Genomic DNA, 19,282 nt, shown 5'->3' with positions numbered 1-19,282 from the left:
ATGCACAAACTCACCTGGAGGACTTATTGTAATAGATTGCTGGACCCCACCCCAAGAGATTCTGATTAAGTAGTTCTGGGATGCATTAGGGGAAATAATAGGTCTCAAATTCCCAGGTGCAGTGGCTCTTCAGGAATTTCTTAGGAACTACAGCGTGAATATTCGAAACCTCTGTTGCCCCCTGGTGGTTGATTTATGAAATATAATACATAAGCTTTTTTTTTTTTAATTTTACCAGTTTATCCATTTTATTTATTTATTTTTTTAAATTAAATTAATTAATTTATTTTCAGAAAAACAGTATTCATTATTTTTTCACCACACCCAGTGCTCCATGCAGTCCGTGCCCTCTATAATACCCACCACTTGGTACCCCAACCTCCCATCCCCCGCCACTTCAAAACCCTCAGGTTGTTTTTCAGAGTCCATAGTCTCTCATGGTTCACCTCCCCTTCCAACTTCCCCCAACTCCCTTCTCCTCTCTAACACCCCTTGTCCTCCATGCTATTTGTTATGCTCCACAAATAAGTGAAACCATATGATAAATGGCTATCTCTGCTTGACTTATTTCACTCAGCATAATCTCTTCCAGTCCCGTGAATGTTGCTACAAAAGTTGGGTATTCATCCTTTCTGATGGAGGCATAATCTTTTTAATATACCTTTCATTTAATGCTCAAAACTGCCCTATGAAATAAAGACTGTCTTCATTTTACAAATGACAAAACTGAGATATGAAGAGACAAAATAATCTTCTTAAGATTTTCATATGGAGAACCTGTGATTGGCTCCAAGACTCTTAGACCCCATCTCCATGCTCTCATTCAGTATGTTACCCTGTCTAAAACACATTTTCAGATCATTTCCCTCAGTAGTAATTCTACCTCTGAGGAAATAATAAAAAATATGGACAAAGAGGCACAAAGATATTTATCACAATATTATTTATGATAATGAAAATGTATAAGAAACTTTACATCTAGCATCAATGAGAATGACAGTATAGGTATATTTCTGAATATTTCACAGGCAATGGAAAGCACCAAGTATTTTTAATTGTATGGAAATTGCTTAATAATTTGAAGAGGGAAATGTAGGATATTTCATGAAAGAATTACCTTAAGACCCTCATCCCCCATACATACATATGAAAGAAAATAGGAAAAAATATTAGCATTAGATGGTAGATTATGTGTTCTTTTTATTCGAAGGATGAAGACTGGGCCTCACTTTTTAAGAGTTTCTTTCTCCTTCTATAGGCAGAAATAACACAGGAAAAAGGCAATATTAAATATAAAAGATGATGTGCTGTGAGCCCTCAGGGAAGCTGGTGATGTTGGGGCTGGGGCACTCTTGGAGGAGATATTAAAGAAATAGAATGTAAGCAGAACTTTCTAGAAATACAGGGGTCATGCAGAGGCAGGAAGTAGAACATAAATGTAGGATTGGCCTGCTCCTCCTTCTCTTTGTGTTCTCTATTCCAACTACATGCTTTATTTATGCATATACCTTCAAGTTGGTTATATAATTTTTTCTCAGTGGCCAAGACCTTTCTGTTTCTACCCCGCTGAGTGTGCAGTTGTCCCTTACTTATAAGAAATAGCCTAACTCTTCGCGACTCCAACTTTGGTCTGCCAACTGGCTAATCCGTCATCACCCCGGGGGCTCCTTCACCCAGAATCAAAGGTCCCACTCCAGATGATGAAATCAAAATCTGCATTTTAACAAGACTCAGGTGCACATTAAAGCCTGCGTAATACTGGTATAGTAGGCAACACTGTCCGAAAGAACCTCAGTCCTCTGTTGGAGAGACAGCTGCCAGCATGGTTTTATAGCCAAGGGACTGACAAGGTCCTACCCAAATAAAATTTCCTACCATTATCCTATTATCCTTCTGTAAATATGCCATGATTAGATTCACTCTTTAAGAGTGTGCTGATTGATTTGTGAGGACTGTATATTAGCCGACATTTGGGAAGGAATCTTTTTGCCAAGTTAACCACCACCAATCCCTACATTGTGCAGTGCAAAAAAAGGAATGAGGCACGGTTTTTTGGGTAAGCTCAGAGGAAATTACTGTCCAAGTTATGATGAAGCACAGAAATGGAGGGTTCTGGGTCCTCAGGCAGACGGAATGGAGCGCTATGAGAGCAGAGGACCATGTCCAGCAGGTGACGGGGGATCGAGGGCAGTGTCATCAATGTCACGATTTTTTCTGTGTCAAATTATAGCTAGGGTGTGCCCTTCTCTCTTTGAGGCATTTTCTTCAGCCAGCATGGAATTTTGTTTGTTCCCAGCTGAATCTTGTTTCTAAATATCATTGACTGTGAATTTAAAGTGAGAGAAAAGGTCTAGTGTTGATATTATTGGGTTAGGGGTGAGGTGCAGAGGCAAGGAGGAACAGGTGGCCAAAACCCAAAGCTCTATTCTGCTGTGAAATGGTGGTGGCCTACTTTTCATCAAGAGTGGTTTTCTTCTCAATGTTCATTGGGAAGTTGGCCTGAGTCACAATGAAATCCTTGAGGTTTTGTAAAGGAGGGACAGAGCTGCTGATTTTAAGTCCAACTTTTCTAGTTCCCCTTTTGGTTTTTAGAAACAAAGTTTGGTTTTCTGAGAGCAAGATGGTTCTTCTTTAGAGTCTTTGGGGTTGTGACTGAAGGGGGGGTTAGGCAAAGGCAGAGATGGGCCAAAGGAAGCCGCAAGAGTAACTCAAAGGTCATGTCCTGTTCTTGGGACTTTTCTTCAAAAATGTGTAAAGTTGAGACTCTGATAGGAGTAAAGAGTAAAACATGTTCACATCTGAAAACTAGAGGCAGAACCTCCATGACTGTGGCTACCAGGCCAAGTTTTCAGAGGTAGACGTCCCCACATTTCATCATCTTACTTTGCTTCCTACTTAATGTGAAAAAGTGTAAGATCTCCCCCAACCAACTGGATCTATGGTGAATACTCTCTAGAGAAATGTATTATAGGCTGGGTGAAGGAAAGCTTATAAAGCAGGTGTATGCTAGTTTCGCTGGATTATCTTCCCTGTTTGCTATTTTCAGGCATTATTGTCTCGTTCTCTATTCACTTATCGTCTGAAGACACCACCAGGCTATAGCCAGGCACTTGAGAACCAGCAGGTGACAGCCTCTCGGCATAGGAACCCTCCATAGAGGTGGGGCTGTGGCAGTGGAGTGTGGGTGCTAGAGGACAGGACCACGCTCAGAGCCTTCCATCTTCGAGTGTGCACCTTGAACTTAGAGCTTATTAATAACTTACCAACAACACATGGAATAATCACTTTACTGTAGGGAACTCAGGCCTGGTGTCCAGGTTTGTATAAAGATACCTGAACGATGAGGTAGAGGGATTTTCTACAGGAACATTAACCACCCCCTTGTTTTTCACTCTATATCCTCAAATTCAATAGGTATTTTTGTCCCACGTCCTTTTGCACTTTACATTATGGAGGTCTTAGATGATAATTTATGCTATGGTGCCTCATAGATGAAGATGTCTCAATATATCTACTGAAACCAATGTAAGATTCAAATATTTTATGAAATATTGAAGTGAATGCACATCATACAATGAAAGTATTCCTATCTAGATGAAAAGTCATTTGGAAAGAAAGTGAAACAAAAAATGTAGTTTTATTTTGATGAGGATAATTCTTAAGAGACAGTTTTGTATAGAAAAAGTTAATGACTTTTGAGTGTGTGATTAAGATGTAAAAGTGTGGGTGGGGAGGTTTTAGCAACTAGTGAGTGGCCTAAATAATTTGCCTCTAAGATCCTTCTTACCCTGAGATTCTATGTTCTGCACATGTTGCTGAGTATCTAAAGCTACAGAGTACGCCACGGCTAACTCGGAATCCTGTATAGTATATCCACAGGAAAAGCACACCAAAGGATTTTCATGGGAGCTGTGAAAGCCATTTTAAAATTGGTTAATCAATAAATATTTATTGGGTATCGACTATATGCAAGACACTGTACCAAGAAGTTCAGAAGACTCAAAGGACAAGACTCCTTTCCCCTTGAAGTTTTCAACATTGTATATTCTTACATTTCTGAGCTCTTCTTATGAAATCTGTCCCAGGAAATTTTCTTCTAAGAAACTCCTTAGAGTTAGAAGTAACCTTCTAGATAATCCCAAGAATTCTTCCCCTCTAGGAAGGACTATACAGAGAGCCGACCAACATGCCATTATTAAAAAGACAAAACAAAACTCCTGGACCTATTCTAGCAAGGCAATACAGAAATGTCTACTTTACAAAATAATTTACACTATTTAATCAGGATACAAAGGAAGTATGTCTGCAAGTAATTCTACCAGGACATGAAAAATAAGACTTTATGTTGGTAGTAGCATACACTGGTAGAATCACTTACATTGTGCTATCAAGGGAAACTGACCATTGAGTGTTTCTCTTATTTGATTAGGATAGTGTTTCCTCAAATGTACTCTCCAGATCCTGCAGAGCGTGAATTGGTGATGGGGTGTGGCAAGTTCCACACATTGTTTCTGTGCTCTCAGTCCCAGTGCGGCAGTTTCCCTCCCCACATTCCTAAGCCTTGTCCCCAGGCTGCTAGTTAACTAGCCTGTCCTTCACACTTCCTGATTGTGTTCCACAGGCCGAGCTCTATTTACCTGGTAAAGACCACAAGAAAATGAAAAACAAAAGTAGGTACCAGTATTTACTAATTCTGAAATATATTCTACAATGATGGTTAGACTGGGTCCAAAAAACTAGCCCAGGATTTGGAGAGTAGATACAAAAAGGAAGAGAGATATGTGGTCTTATGATGTGAAAATGGTGTAACAGGAAAAAGGTAAATTGAAGGGAAGAAAGTCAGAGAAGAAAAGGTTTGATTGACAAGTGATCCATTAGGAGACGGAACAGAAGGGTGGGAAGAGAGGAAGACAAAATGAAGAAGGTAGATGTCAAGACTAGTGATGGCTGAAGATACATTAGGATATAAAAAAGTGTCAGAAAGTGGGAAAGATGAGCAAGAAAACATAGGAAGCGAAATACAGAATAGCTGACAGAAAGAAAACACAGAAGGAAGCAAAGAAATGATAGAGTAAAGAGAGAAACAGTGGAAGATAAGAGATATCAAAAGAATATTAGGGAAAAAAACTGACAAAGACTAACACAAGAAAAAAATATACAGTCATCTGGATTATACTGATATATCGATCTCCATGCACAAAATGGAAAGTTCATCTGCCTTTCTGTCTTGCAAAACCAGAGAATTTTGCAAGTATGAACCTTTGAAAGAGAAAGGAAGAATCAGCAAACAAAGGGAAACTAACCCAGACAAATGGCTTCCAAGTTTCAAAGTGCTGGAGGTCATAGCCTTTCTGGTTATTTTGAAGGTCTGAGTTTGTGACAGTACTGAATCTAGAGGCCCAACCTCATCACCTGGGCCACTACTCCTATTGCTGGAATGGGGAAAAACTTTAGGATCACCAACAAGGTCAGATACTTAACTGAGTCTGGCGGGGGTCGGGGGGATGGTGTGGGAGGGGAAGAATGTTGGGGAACCACTGTAGAATATCAGGTATTTTCCTTCCCCAAAGAATGTTTGGTTGAGATAATCCCTAGGCCTGAAGTAGTAAGCAGTCTTGCACGTGGTCCTGTGGATCGGTCCCTAATTGAAGAGGATCAAATGGAGTGTGTTCATCTGCATTAAGTGGGTCTACATTTATACTCTGAAACTCTGCCCCAGTAGCTAACCTAGACAATGAGTTCGGACTTTCGGTAGGCATAATCGGCTCTTCATCAAATGGGTCTTGCCTTCCAATGCTAGAGGGAGTTCCAGTGCTGGAGGAGTGATACTTGGCTATTTTGGAGCCAAAGCATGGTAACTGTAGGATGCTTGATGGTCTTTGTTGCTGCCTTTCCCCCTCATTTCCTTGCATTTCACTTCGGATTCCTTCTGGCTGAGGGCCTTCATCAGGTGCGCCAATAACAAGCTGTTCTGGAGTAAGGTCAACAGTCCTTTCATTGAACTGGTTGCCTTCAAATATTGGTTCCAAAACTTTGTTCCCATCTCCAAGATCACTTGTGAGACAAGGTGTATTCTTCGACTGAAGGGAACTGGCCTCAGGAAAGGGCATAATTCCCCTCTGACTCAGTTGATTCTTCATAGAGCATGGTGTGTTTCTTCTCAGAGTAGATACATCATCTCTAAAAGAATTTGGGTTTTGACTTTCCCCAGGCAGTCTTTTCTCTGAGCTGTTTCTTTGGTCAGGCAGGTTGCTTGTAGGGGAGATGGTATGTCTTGCATGTTTAGTATGGCTATCTTCTGTGTACAGAGGGTTGGTATCTTGATTCTCCCCTGGTGCAAGACCAAAGGATGGAGTGTAGTCCTGGAGAGCAAGTGGATTGTCCTTGTGTCCTGTGGAGCCACCAGCACAGCAGGGACCTCTCTGGCTTAGGTGAAATACATGTGCTTCTTTTTGACCTGCTGGGTAACTTGGAGGAATTAAGTTTGGGGAAGCCGGATGTTCTCGCTCTGGTGGATTTAACCTGGTAATTTGCATGCCATAATTCAAATTCTCACCTTCATGCCATGTTGGATTTTTCTGAAGCCCAGCTGGGGAATTACTGGGATAGGGCTGGTTCTCTTTCTGGTGTGGTGGACTAGGGGGCATTTTGTGTAAAGTTGTTGGCTGATCCCAGAAATTTCTGTTAAAATATGGCCTTCTTTCTTTCTGTCCTTGGGTTTGAATCTTGTGCTCCCAGGAGTTCCAAGAAGGAAACAGAGGGCTTTCTTCTTGTCCAACAGCATTATTAACATAATAGCCCCTGCTCTCCACAGGTGGTGGCACAGTGGGAACTGTATTATAGGATGGAAAATTCTCATCTGGGTTCCAGGGGTAAAATTCACCGTAAGGGAAATCCTCCCTGGGTTTTGGCGGATTATCTAAGGAATAGGGAAGGTATTCCTTTGGTTGATTTGAGGTATATTGCTCACCTTCATAGTGCCTAACTGTTGGACCTTCTTTAAAGCTTGTTTCCTCCATACCCCATCTACTTTGTCCTGGGAAATGTTCATCTCCAGCTGGATCAACTGGGTCCTCTTCATTATAGGGGACGATTTCTTTCAGTTCTGGAGTATTTATGGGGTACAGCGAATTTCTGGGATGCCCTATATTATTGGGAGAATCATCTCTCTCATCCCACGTATTGCTTCTAAGGTATGGTGCGTTTTCCCTGGGATCATAAGAGTTATAGTCAGGGTAGTAAACACCTCCCCTAGAGCCATGGGGCGGATGAGGTAAGTGTTCCTCCTGCCTCCCAGGATCTTCCTTAAAAGATGGAGAGATTTCTTGGTGATTCCAAGTATTTCTTCCAGCAGGAAAATGTTCTCTTCCAGGGGAAGGAATTTCCTCAGGGTATGCAGGTTGATATGTACTGTGCTTTAATTCTGGCCGATTAGTTTCTGATTCATATGGGTTTCTTCTTGGCTCCAAAATAATCCCTTTGGGTAAATTCTGGTTTTGGGTTTGTCCATCAGAATTTGGGGCTCTACTGGAATCTCCTCTTGGGTAATAAGAGTTTTCACGTTGGTCAATAGAATTAAAATTTGGGACTAGCATGTTACTCTCAGGGTGAGGCATTTTATAGTTTGGTTCATTAACTCCATAATCTTGAGAGTTTCTCCAGGAACCAGATGGATCCCTTGTAGGAATGACTATTCTTTCTTTTGGACCTACTGGTTTCTCTCCTGGATTTTGGACTTTTTCATTGCGGACAACAGTACCATGTTTGGGACCCAGAGGAGGAATATTGGTCCCCACAGGGTGTTTATTTGGTCCCTGAGGCTTTCTTCTGATATTTCCCAGATTTGCTGCATGATTGGGAGAATTCCCTCTTGCAGTAGATGCATAAGCCCTGCGATAAATTGGATTTCCTGGACGAACTGCTTGTTTGCGTTCCAAAGCAAAGGAGTTCCACCGAGGACCCCTTTGAACCTGTTGATTTCGGTAAAAAGGCCCATTCTGTCTGTGCCCCATGATAGTACCAGTGGGACGCCATTGTCTCCCAGAAGGAAAATTTCGGATGTTAGGATTTGGATAATTTTCACGAATATTTGGCTGACTTGGTCCCCATGTGATTTGAGTTCTTGGTACTCCCTGGCCTGAAACATTAACGGTAGGGGGTGAGATAACCCCATTCTGAGCCGTGTTTGTACCAGGGCCACTGTTTCCTGTTGGGCTGGTGTCATTTCCACCCTGACTCCCTCCAGAACTGCGTGCATTTGGTTGAGTAGAATTAGTCTCAGGACCTGTTGAATTAGCTGAGGGCTCAGTGCCCGGACTCTCTGTTTTAGGAGGATCTTCTTCTTTGGGTTTTTCGAAATCTTGTTCAAACATCTCTTCTGAATAATAAGGAGGACGACCCCCAAATCCTTGATATCCAAAATATCCAAAGTAAGGATTCTGTAGGGAAAAAGATGGAAATTGGTAATTACTCTTTGTTTCCCACCATGTTGTTGCTCAGAATAATAGGGAAATTATCAACATGCTTCTTTTAAAACAGTTAGCTATGCTTTCTTTCTTGAAAGTTAATTCCATCTTGGTTTCCTTGACCCTAGTCCCTTCTTGTTCTGTCTTTGGGTACTCTTTCTGACTGTTAATGTCTCAGTTTTCTCTTCCTAGGCCTAGATCCTAAATCTGAGGGGGGTTTGTTTTTGTTTTTTAAAGAATCCCATTTTCTACCCTTCCCATTCTTCTGTTCCCATTTTACACACCTCTTGAGCAATCTATGGCAGGCCAATTTGTTCAGTACAGATATATACCAGTGACTCCCAAAGCCACAAGTCTGGCCCATGACCCTTTCTCCTGAGGCTGAGGCAGCAAGACTTCATCACTAAAGATTTCATGGGCACCTCCAACTGAATGTAAGTTGAACCTAATACTCCCAAAACTTCCTTCTCCAATGTTCTATATCTAAACAATATTCACTGCTATCTACCCAATTTTCCAGGTTTCTACTCTTCTCTAATTTCCCCCAGACAGTTAATAACCAAGTCCTATAAAATCTAAACTTTCATTCTGTCCCTCCTCCTCTATCCCCAGTACCCTTGACTATTGTAATAGTTTTCTTACTGGTCACTCTGTGTGTAATTTTACTTTCTTCTAGTCTTGTCTCTCCACTGCCATCAGAACAGTAGAGCTTGGGGGTGGGGGTTGGTGGAACATCTATCACTTTCCTCTTTAAATATTGTCTGAAGTTGCCCTTACCTTTAATGATAGACTCTAAACCCCATTGCAAAACATCAAAAGCAGGTCTAAAGATTGGGGTTCTACACAGATATGGGTTAAAATCTCTGTTCCATCAGTATTAATAGTATGACTCTGGGCTAACCTCAATTTATGATAACCTCAGTTATTTGTAAACTCAAGATAATAAAAGAATATCTACCTCATAAGTTGTCATGATGGTCAAAAGAGAAAACATCTGTCAATCTCAGTGCCTGGGACTTAGTAAGTGCCTAACAAACGTTATACCTTGTAAAACACTGCTACCACCACGCTAATAATTTTTAAAAATCATCTGGCCCATGACTAATCCATCCAGCCTCATTTCCTCCCCCTTGTACTTTATGCGGTTGCAAATCTCAACTACTACCTGCAACGCTGTTCTCAATAGAACCTAAAGGTCTATCGACAGATGAATGGAAAAGGCATATGTGGTAAAGACACAGAGCGGAGTACTGTTAAGCTTTAAGAAAGAAGGAAACTTCAATATGTCAGAATATGGATGAACCTCAAGGACATTCTGCCAAGTGACATCCCAGGAGGAGGAAAACAGACTTTTTCATGCCTACGCTGACTGCCTGGGCCATTCTGCTTTATTTTCTCATACTAACTTTTGAAAATTTGAAGTCCCTGTTTCTGGGTTGCATACAATTATCTGAATCATTTTTATCTGGTAATTTTAATCTCTAAAGGAATTTTTATTTTACTTTTTAAACTTTTAAACTTTTAAAAACATTTTTAAAAGTTTTTTTAATTTAAGTAATCTCTACATCCAACGTGGGGCTCAAACTCATGAACTTGAGATCAAGAGTCGCATGCTTTTCTGACTGAGCCCGCCAGGTACACCTTTTTAAAAGCACCTTATGCCATTCTGACATAGTGATTCCCAGTGTCATTATTTTAACTCCCTCCTTGCTCCATTTCCCTTCCCTGGTCCCCTAGAGCCATTTCACTGAGGACGTATATATTTAGGGGAAAAAGAAAGTAAGTTCCAGGGGTGGAGTTCCATGCCAGAATCAAAAATGATTTTTGGGGCGCCTGGGTGGCTCAGTGGGTTAAGCCTCTGCCTTCGGCTCAGGTCATGATCTCAGGGTCCTGGGATTGAGCCCCACATCGGGCTCTCTGCTCAGCAGGGAGTCTGCTTCCTCCTCTCTCTCTGCCTGCCTATCTGCCTACTTGTGATCTCTCTCTGTCAAGTAAATAAATAAAATCTTTAAAAAAAATGATTTTTGATGACACGGAGTATTTTCACAGTGTATCACTCTGTGACATGCATTTGGCTCTTCTAGTGTGGTGTGGTAAAGAAGCCATTGGACAGGGTTTCAGAAGAGCTTGGGGTCCAGTTTATCCACTAACTCTGTGGGTGAAATTGACTCGTAATTTATCTTCTTTGGGTTTCAACTTGTTTGTACAATGAAGGAGTTAGATGATTACTTAATTCCCTTCTGGTGATAACTTTATAGGATGCATTTCCTTCCTTCTCTGTTTTTAGTTGCTCCATCACTGTCCAGAGTCCAAAGACTCTGGAACAAAGGTTTTAAGGTTAGTCTTCTTAGAGAGAGACAGAGAATAAATGAGAGAAAGAGGGAAAGGGAGGGAGTTAGGGAGAAAGGGAGAGAGTTCAGGATATATAGAAGAGAAATGATATATCACATTTATTTTTGTTACTGGATATTTTTCTTACATCATGGGCACTTGAGCTATAAATTCTTATGTTGAATTTTACTCTTTTTATTAGATAGGAATCAAAAAGCAGAGGCTAATGGATTGCAATTCCTAATGGGGAATGTAGCTTTACTTGTACTCACTCCTCCTTCTTCATTGCTGACTGGTGGACGTCCATAACCCGGTGGTACTCTCTGAAATGTGAAAGCATAATGAATGCAAGGGAAAACCATGTTCTGTGCTGCCATTTGTTTGCACGACTCATGGTGTCTTAAATTAGTTCAAGTCAATGATTTGGTGTTAGCATTGTTCGTTTTTAGCTTCTGAGACTTTAGCTCCCACAGTCTTTTTATTATAATTATTAAAATTATAATCAATCAGTGAATACTGGTAAATACAAAGTTTTCAGCTGGGTTCTAGAATATCCTACTCAGAATACCATGTGTGGCTGCATCTCCTAGCAGTCACCCCTTCACCCCCCAAACACACACACACACACACACACACACACACACACAGAGGAAGAGAGAGAGGGAGAGATTTGAGTGCTATTAGGATCTAAACATCCATATTAGAACATGTAATAATGGAGATTAAATAATGATGCTCTTTTTAGAGAGTCTATGTCACATTTTGGATGACAAACTGACAATAGCTTCTGGATTATTACTATACCTTTTTTATTTGAGTAAGGTTTATTTTCCTAATCAAACTTGGAGGCTGAGCATTTGCTCAGGGGAGGCTTTAGAAAATCGATCCACCTCCCACAGACCTTCAGGATGTCCTATGCGGATGAGATCATAGTTGAACACGAGAATCATGCTTATCTGCAGCTCTTTTTTTGCTTATCTGCTTTTTGAATCTTCACCTGGTACTGCCTTAGTTTCCTGAGTTCAGAATGACCAGTGAAAGGAAGTCACTCTTTTAAAGAAAAAAAAAAAAGTAAGGAACTCTTACTTCTTGAGTGAATTGTTCCTTATCAATAAGAAAGCCTCTTGTTTATACAGTTATAGACAAGAAAAACCAATGCCATAGCTGAAAAAAAGGTCATCAAATATTTGCTGCTTCTGTTAATTTAATAGCAATTGGGCTTTAAACTTTTCTTTAGTTCAGTTTATTTTGTGACTTATATTTTTAATTCTTGTGATATAATTTCAATATTATGTTTTATTTTAATGATTTTAAACTTTAAAGGACTCTCATAAATATTATTTTTCAAGATTCTTTATCATGAAGCCTCTGTGGCTAGAAATAATAAGATATCATGGAAAAATCTTAGTCTAATCATAGCTCATGATTTTCAAACTCCCATTTTGTCTCAATTTCCCCATGACATTCAATGAAATAATCTTTGTGTTTTCTCATCTTTTAGGGAAGTGGGGAATAGTAGCAAAATAGCACAGTCCTTTAAAATCATTTCATTAAGTTATTAGTGGTTGGTGATTTCAACTGTTCATGCCACCAATTTGCCCAAGTAAAAAATTCATTAAACCATTTTTTCTCTACATGATTGCTGATGTGATGATTTTTTTCTCTCATGCTCTCCAGATAGCATTTCATTTAGGGAGTGTGAACTCATACTAGTTTGAGATATAACATGTTAATATTATTTTTCACTTCTAGTATAAAGAAAAAAACTCACATGTGGGACTTGCCAGGGTGGTTGTTGATAGAGCCCATTGCTGAATGGTGGGAATAGCCCATTGCCGAATGGTGGGAATGCCTAAAGAGAAAGAAAGATTCAGTGATGGGGACGTGAGAAAGATAAATGGAAAACAAGACAAACCTATTAAATACAAAGTACAGTGTTTGATACTTGGGAGTCTGCATCTCCCTTTGCATTAAACTGTGATTTCCTTTTTTTTAGGGCTGAGATGGTAATAACAACAACCATTAGTATCAGCATCAGTGAACACTTCTGTTGTAGGTATTGTGCTATGCATTTTACTGAGGTAAGCTGATTGAATCCTCATATAAACAGAGAAGACACATGCCAAAGATGTAATTTCCTTTTCACAGAAGATTCTGGGGTTCAGAGAAGTTGAGTCATTTGCCCAGAATCTCTCAGTTGGTAAATGATCCAGGAGGGTCTTTTTATTCAATGTTGTATTCTCTACATCTGTAATGGCGTCTGATAATTAATAAATAGTGTGTGTTAACTGATGAAGGGATAGCATTCTAGAAGCGCCACACTGGATAATACCTTGAGAAATCATTTGCACATCTTCTCGTTTTACATCAGGAATGTTCACACCACACAGAAGTACTGGAAGCATTTTCACCTTTCAAGTATTTTGGGTTATCATAGCATAGATCTGGAAGGGACTTAGAGATTGTTTCTTTAGTCATGGGGAGCCTGGAGCCAGAAAGGTAAGGTGGCTACTCAAGATACTAACAAGGTCTGGGGGTACAACTTGAATCTCTGTTCCCTGACTCATCGTTAGTGCTCATGTTATAATACCATGCTGTCTCTGCGTTTTAAAAGGAGCCTCTAAGGCAACAGTATTTTGGTAAATTTTTTTTTAAATTAAAAAAAAGTGTGTGTGTGTGTGTGTGTGTGTGTGTTTCATAATCTGTGCACCAAATGTGGGGCTCAAACTCGTGACTGTGAGACCAAGAGTCACATGCTCTATGGACTTAGCCAGCTGGCCTCCCCTGTTTGGGTAATTTATTTTATTTTATTTTATTTTTTATAAACATATAATGTATTTTTATCCCCAGGGGTACAGGTCTGTGAATCGCCAGGTTTACACACTTCACAGCACTCACCATAGCACATACCCTCCCCAATGTCCCTAACCCCACCCCCCTTGTTTGGGTAGTTTTTAATCACACAAAGACTGGAGGTAACCTGCAAGACAATTTTCAATAGGTGGTTCAGGGTCACCTGAGAAAAATGTAAAAATGAACGATTTGATTTCATACATGGCAGTACCTGTATTGAGAAACATTGGACAAAGTGTGTATGTGGGGATGGTATGCTTCTCCAAAGCCCTCTGATGACATTTATTGACTCTGGTTTGGAATTTTGCCGCGCAAGCCTCACCTGAGGTGGCTGGGTTTCCTCTTCTGGCTGTGCTGGGGTAGGTGGTGGCTGCTTTAAAGGCCGCTTTGGTGGTGGCTTTTTTGGTTGAGGCTGGCTGGGTTTCTGAGTCTCTGGAACTTGATCAGTCTTGCTCTTTTGGCGTTTGGGTGCTGAAGGGGATGAGGGTTTCTGTGGGTGGCCCGTGTTGGGTGGCGGTTGAGGCCACATGGGCATCTGGTACTGTGGTAAGAACTGAGGCATGCCATTCCCATACAAGGGGCCCAGTTGTGCCATCTGCAAGGGTAGCAAAAAACGGTCAAATTGTAGGAGGTCCGAGGTTCCAGCTCTCCTCATCCACTAATGTTAGTTTCTAAAACTCAGACAAGGGTCTTCAAATTTCTATGAAACTTAACCATAGAAGCCTCAAGATCTTTAGCATTTCTTAAAAATGTTGCCTTGCAGAAATGAAACTCTGTCTTTTAGAAAACCAACCAACGAAACAAAGCAAAAGATAGGATAAGGTGAAAATGTTTCGTTTTAAGAGTTTGGCTGATAATTTTCTAACTCTGAAACACTGACTCACGTAAGTGTATGAGTCAGGTTACAGAGGAGTTGGCATCCAGTTCAAAACTCCCATGACTTGTTACAGGCTGGAAAAGGAGAAAAAGCAAAAAGAAGATAAAGGAAGGGAAAGTGACAAAGAGAAAAAAAAAAAAACAACAAAGAAAAAAAAAGTGATAGAATAAAAATTCCCTTTGTAAACATCCTTATATGGTGCCTGTGATTTTTGGTTGCTGGTGAATTTTCATTAATTCCATCTGCATTATCACAATCTCCACAATTTCAAGGTTGGCAGGGAAGCAAAAGTAGTTCTAATCTGAAGAAGCTAATTTTTGAATTGACCTCCTACAATGTCAGTTCCCATTCAAACATTCTTGCTTTGGCTTAACACCAGTCTCTATGCCCAGTCTTCATTAATCAGTCTCTTGCTGTCTACTGGGTGATGGACACAAAGACAGCACAAGCACCATATGGACTGATGGAAGGTGAAATTGTGAATCTTGCATTATGATGCAGAATTTCATGACCATTAACTTGGTGAAAATTTCAGATCACAGGCAAAGTCACTAAAACCGAGAATGAAAATTTGAAAGAGTTGGGCCAATCAATAGTTAGAGAGAAAATTGACCAGGATAATGATGGTAGGTAAGAAGCTTTCAAAGACAATGGCTTGAATAAAGGATTAAGAAAAAATTGAGGAAGTCCTTGATTTTTCCTTCCAATGGTTCTTAGGATCATCACAAAAGTCAAAAGTGACATATAATATTGCTGCACTGTCATATAATTTTTTCAGAAAAACTATGCCAAAAAGATCCAATGGATACATGATTCATTATTAGTTGCTTCTGAGAATTAGCACTAGTGGTAATTTTAACTTAAACTTATTTTAAAAAGATAAAAACTTATTTCATAATTTTAGTGTTATCTTTCAAGATAATCCAAATAAAATTTACCCCCCCACATACAACTGGAGTATTTACTATGCTATTTTTTGTCGTCATTATTGTGAATGTATGTTGTGTGATCTTTTCCCAGAACTAGTTTCTCTTGGATATAAAGAATGTTGGTAATTAATAAATAATTTTTATTTATGTAAGAGAACAACGGTAAAGAATAAGAAGAAAATTTGGGGTGAGGAGACAGGTGAAATGATTTTCCCTTTTGAAACTCTTATCATGATTACATTATAATTAAAACATGTGGATAACTATTAGTATCTTTATTAGCTATGACAAACCTTATAATGTAATTATCCATATATAAACAAGAAATTGTCAGAAATAATACAAAGCAGAACTTACATGTGGGGCATTCATAAAGTTGAATTGACCATATCGCATCATCTGTGACCAAAGGAATGCAAAAGTACAAAGTGAAAACTTTTTATCTAATCAATCTACAAATCACCAGAAATAAGATGAATTTCTGATTTTAACATATAACAGTCATAATGTCTTTTACTAGTTATGCATGAATTTAAAATAAGTATGCAATTAAAACCCTAGGTCACTTTAATTTTTAAGTCAGAATTTTATTTTGAGAAGAATTAATAAAGGATAATAGAGAACAAAAATCTTGTGTACTTTGAAGTTTTTCAATGTTCTACTCAACGTTTGATGTTTGGAATTTGAGAATGTGCTAATTCTATGAAAAGATGATTCTCCTTTCTGATGTGTATTGAATTTGACTAATGGTCTTGGCTAAGAGTCATGTAGAAGATACTATATGCTTATGTGTTTACCTTCTAAAAACCCTTGGTACAAATGTCTACCTTTGCTAGCTTAAAAACTTAACGAAGAAGCTAACATTAACTATACATGGACCCAAATTCACATTTACCTTGAAAGTGAGTGGGTGGTATGAAGCTGGGGAAATTACTACTTTGCCTTGATTTGAAGGTTTGTCTTTCAAATTTCCCTCCCTCTGTTTCTTTCATAAGAAATTTTATATATCGTAAAGTTTTCCCTTTTTTTAATGGACTCTCCGGGGAGGGCTTAGGAAAACTTCTCCCCAGGGACTTAATATACATACCTCCTCACTTTTACTGCTAAATCCAGGCATTCGAGGCATTTGCATCTGGAAGTGAGAAAATACTGGTGTCAAATTCAGAACATCACTTGAAGTGGACCCAGTAATTATTTCTAAGCTATGCAACAATAGAACACAAAGAAAAGTCCTAAATTTTGTTTTTTTTTTAAAAGATTTTACTTGTTTATTTGACACACACAGAGAGATCACAAGTAGACAGAGAGGCAGGCAGACAGAGAGCGAGAGGGAGAAGCAGACTTCCCGCTGAGCAGAGAGCCTGCTCAATCCCAGGAGGCTGAGATCATGACCCAAGCCAAAGGCAGAGGCTCCACCCACTGAGCCACCCAAGCGCCCCCTAAAATTTTCTTTGATACTCACTGGCATAGCAACAGAATTACCAAGCAGACCTAGAAAGACCAGGAGAATCTTCATTTTTCCACTTGGTACCTGGAATATAAAACTGGATTTTATTTTTGGACTGTGAAATGATTCTGCTGGTGACATTTTGCCCAACTGTCTGTCGAGGAGAGCACACAGAAATAGACCGTGATGGGGGCCTTGGCCACCGTTTTTGCTTTACAGTAAGAAACTGCTAGTTACTACCTGGTACTGTCCTAAACTGTGAAAAGTGTCAGATTAAACAGAAAAGATAAAAATGAGGTAGAGAGAGAGAAGATTGATTCTTGAGAAGATGGGAGATGGTTTATATCACTGGAATGTGACATTAGAAACTAGGAATTTACCTGAAAATAGGAATATTGATGATTTTGAAGTGCTGTTGCTAGGCTGGTTTAGAACAGCATAGTAATGTCTGATTATAATCACCATTCAGAATAATCTCAGTTTCAGTGAGTGTGCAATCCAAAATCAGTACTTTGAGATACTTTCTAAGGTGCCATAGACAACATTCCATTATACAGAGGCTAATTAAAAAAGCTAGAATATTCCAGAATCCTATCCTTTTATTCTTTCCTCTATTGTTTTTATTATTATTATTGCTTTTATTATTATTATTTTATCTTTAAAATATCACTTCTGCTCAAGGGCTGGTCAGAGAAATAGAAAAATATAGGCAAAGGTATATTTATATCTTTGTTAGATACTTTAAACACATAGAAGAAAAGACTGAAGACTGTAGACTTACATGTGAAGGTTGAGAATGTTTTCATGGATTTCGTTTATCCCACTCTAGTTAATTATGCAAGCCTGTGTAATTAAGACTTGTAGTTATATCTTTGAACAAGGGTTTTTTTTTTTAAAGCATTTACTTGTATAATTCCTTAAGAAAACTCCGTTCCATTTGCATATACAATAGAGGAAATGATGGTTTTAATCAGAATGAATTATTTCCATGGTACATCAGTTACAATACAATTCCTAGCATAGTAACTAGCATGTAGACACCAGTGGTAGCTCAGTCTTTTTTGTTCCTCTTTCCTTTTTCTGGGCTTGAAATGCATCTAGCAGTATTTTGAGACAATGCTCGCCCTTCTGTTTGCTTCCCATAGGAGCAATATAATTAAAGGACACTTCAGTATTTTCCTAAATTTTAGGGGTAATCAATTACCTTTTATATATCAGAGGAATTGGGAGAGTCTAAAGTCTCTCTAAAGAGAGTCTTTACTTTCTTTAAACAAAGAAAGTAGTAACATGTAAATGCCTTTCCAGTTAATTAAAGATTTTCAGAGTCATGATATTATAGAAAATTAAAAATAACAACTGAAGCTAGTGTCTTCAGTATAGGCTCACAAGAACACAAGAAAGCTAATAAAGAGAATATTCGTGAATGCTTTCCTTTCTAAATCTACTTTCTAAGATTGTGGCCCAAGATTTTGGGGGGAACTGTTAGATATTTAATTTCTTACCTAATCTTGTCTAATCATCCATTTAATCTCTATAGCAGCCGTCACTGAGATTTTTGATAATGTCACACACTTAAGCAAGAAGATGTAGCTTTTTACTTTGCCAATACAAAATGCCACTCATTTTCTCTTTTGTGAAATTAATATATTATATTGGATGACTGATAGTTTCCTTCCATCTCAAAGGTTCATTATTGGATGAAAGTCTATGATTAACTCTTTCTTTTTTAACTGAAAACACACATTATGGTGGCTGTGGAGTACAAAGACTATCTAAGTTCTTACTTCTTTATCCCATCTTTGTTTCTTCTGACATACTTAGTAGTGTCTTACCCTCTCAATTGTACTTCTGGCTGTATTTAGTTGATATGTGACCTGTAGGTATTATAAAAAGTGAATAAAAATACTCACCAAGTTATCTAGCTTAGGAAGAGAGGCTCCATGCCTGTCAGTACAGTGCCTCAGTGGCAGCATGTTTTCACCAAAATTTTGAAAAATACAGATTTGGCATGAGAAGAAACTCAAATATAGAAATGAAACAAATAAACGAAATGAATAACAAAAATTCAGCTCTAAGGCAGCGCATGTCATGTTAATTATTTTATCCAATTTTTAAATTTTACCCAATTCAAAATAAATCAAATTTTAATTGGATTAAATCCAAAAATTAAATCTAAAATCCATTATTAAATCCAAAATATTGGATTAAATTTGGATTATTAAATCTAAAATCCAAAATAATTATAAAATCCAAAATATTATTAAATCCAAAAATAAAAATTATTTTATCCAATTTTATCCAATCATAGCCTCATTAGAAGGACTTCAAGCTGAATCTTCTGTGGTGTTAAGAGAAGGGTAAAAGCTAAATCAGAGAAAAA

The 19,282-nt window shown here is 38.7% G+C and overlaps 1 protein-coding gene across 1 annotated transcript; it reads right to left on the bottom strand.

Moving 5' to 3' along the window:
• Positions 1-5,591: 5,591 nt before the first annotated feature.
• ENAM (enamelin) lies at positions 5,592-18,875 on the bottom strand. The gene is made up of 8 exons (XM_032332041.1): positions 18,813-18,875; positions 16,918-16,986; positions 16,543-16,587; positions 15,813-15,854; positions 13,972-14,244; positions 12,568-12,648; positions 11,069-11,119; positions 5,592-8,438 (listed from the first exon to the last, which is right to left on the bottom strand). The coding sequence occupies exons 1-8, from the start codon at positions 18,873-18,875 to the stop codon at positions 5,592-5,594; spliced, it is 3,471 nt and encodes a 1,156-aa protein (XP_032187932.1).
• Positions 18,876-19,282: the final 407 nt, after the last annotated feature.

Source organism: Mustela erminea, chromosome 2, assembly GCF_009829155.1.
Source record: "Mustela erminea isolate mMusErm1 chromosome 2, mMusErm1.Pri, whole genome shotgun sequence".
Classification (NCBI taxonomy): domain Eukaryota; kingdom Metazoa; phylum Chordata; class Mammalia; order Carnivora; family Mustelidae; genus Mustela; species Mustela erminea.
The sequence above is the reverse complement of the archived record's forward strand: the minus strand, read 5'-3'. Positions and strand labels throughout refer to the sequence as shown.

Excerpts from the sequence above, each read along its gene's own strand:
- ENAM (XM_032332041.1), bottom strand. The coding sequence starts at position 18,875 with ATGCTGCCACTGAGGCACTGTACTGACAGGCATGGAGCCTCTCTTCCT. Across the intron at positions 16,588-16,917 it reads GTAATTCTGTTGCTATGCCA|ATGCAAATGCCTCGAATGCC; the intron begins GTGAGTATCAAA and ends TCTCACTTCCAG. Across the intron at positions 14,245-15,812 it reads ACTTTATGAATGCCCCACAT|ATGGCACAACTGGGCCCCTT; the intron begins GTAAGTTCTGCT and ends CTACCCTTGCAG.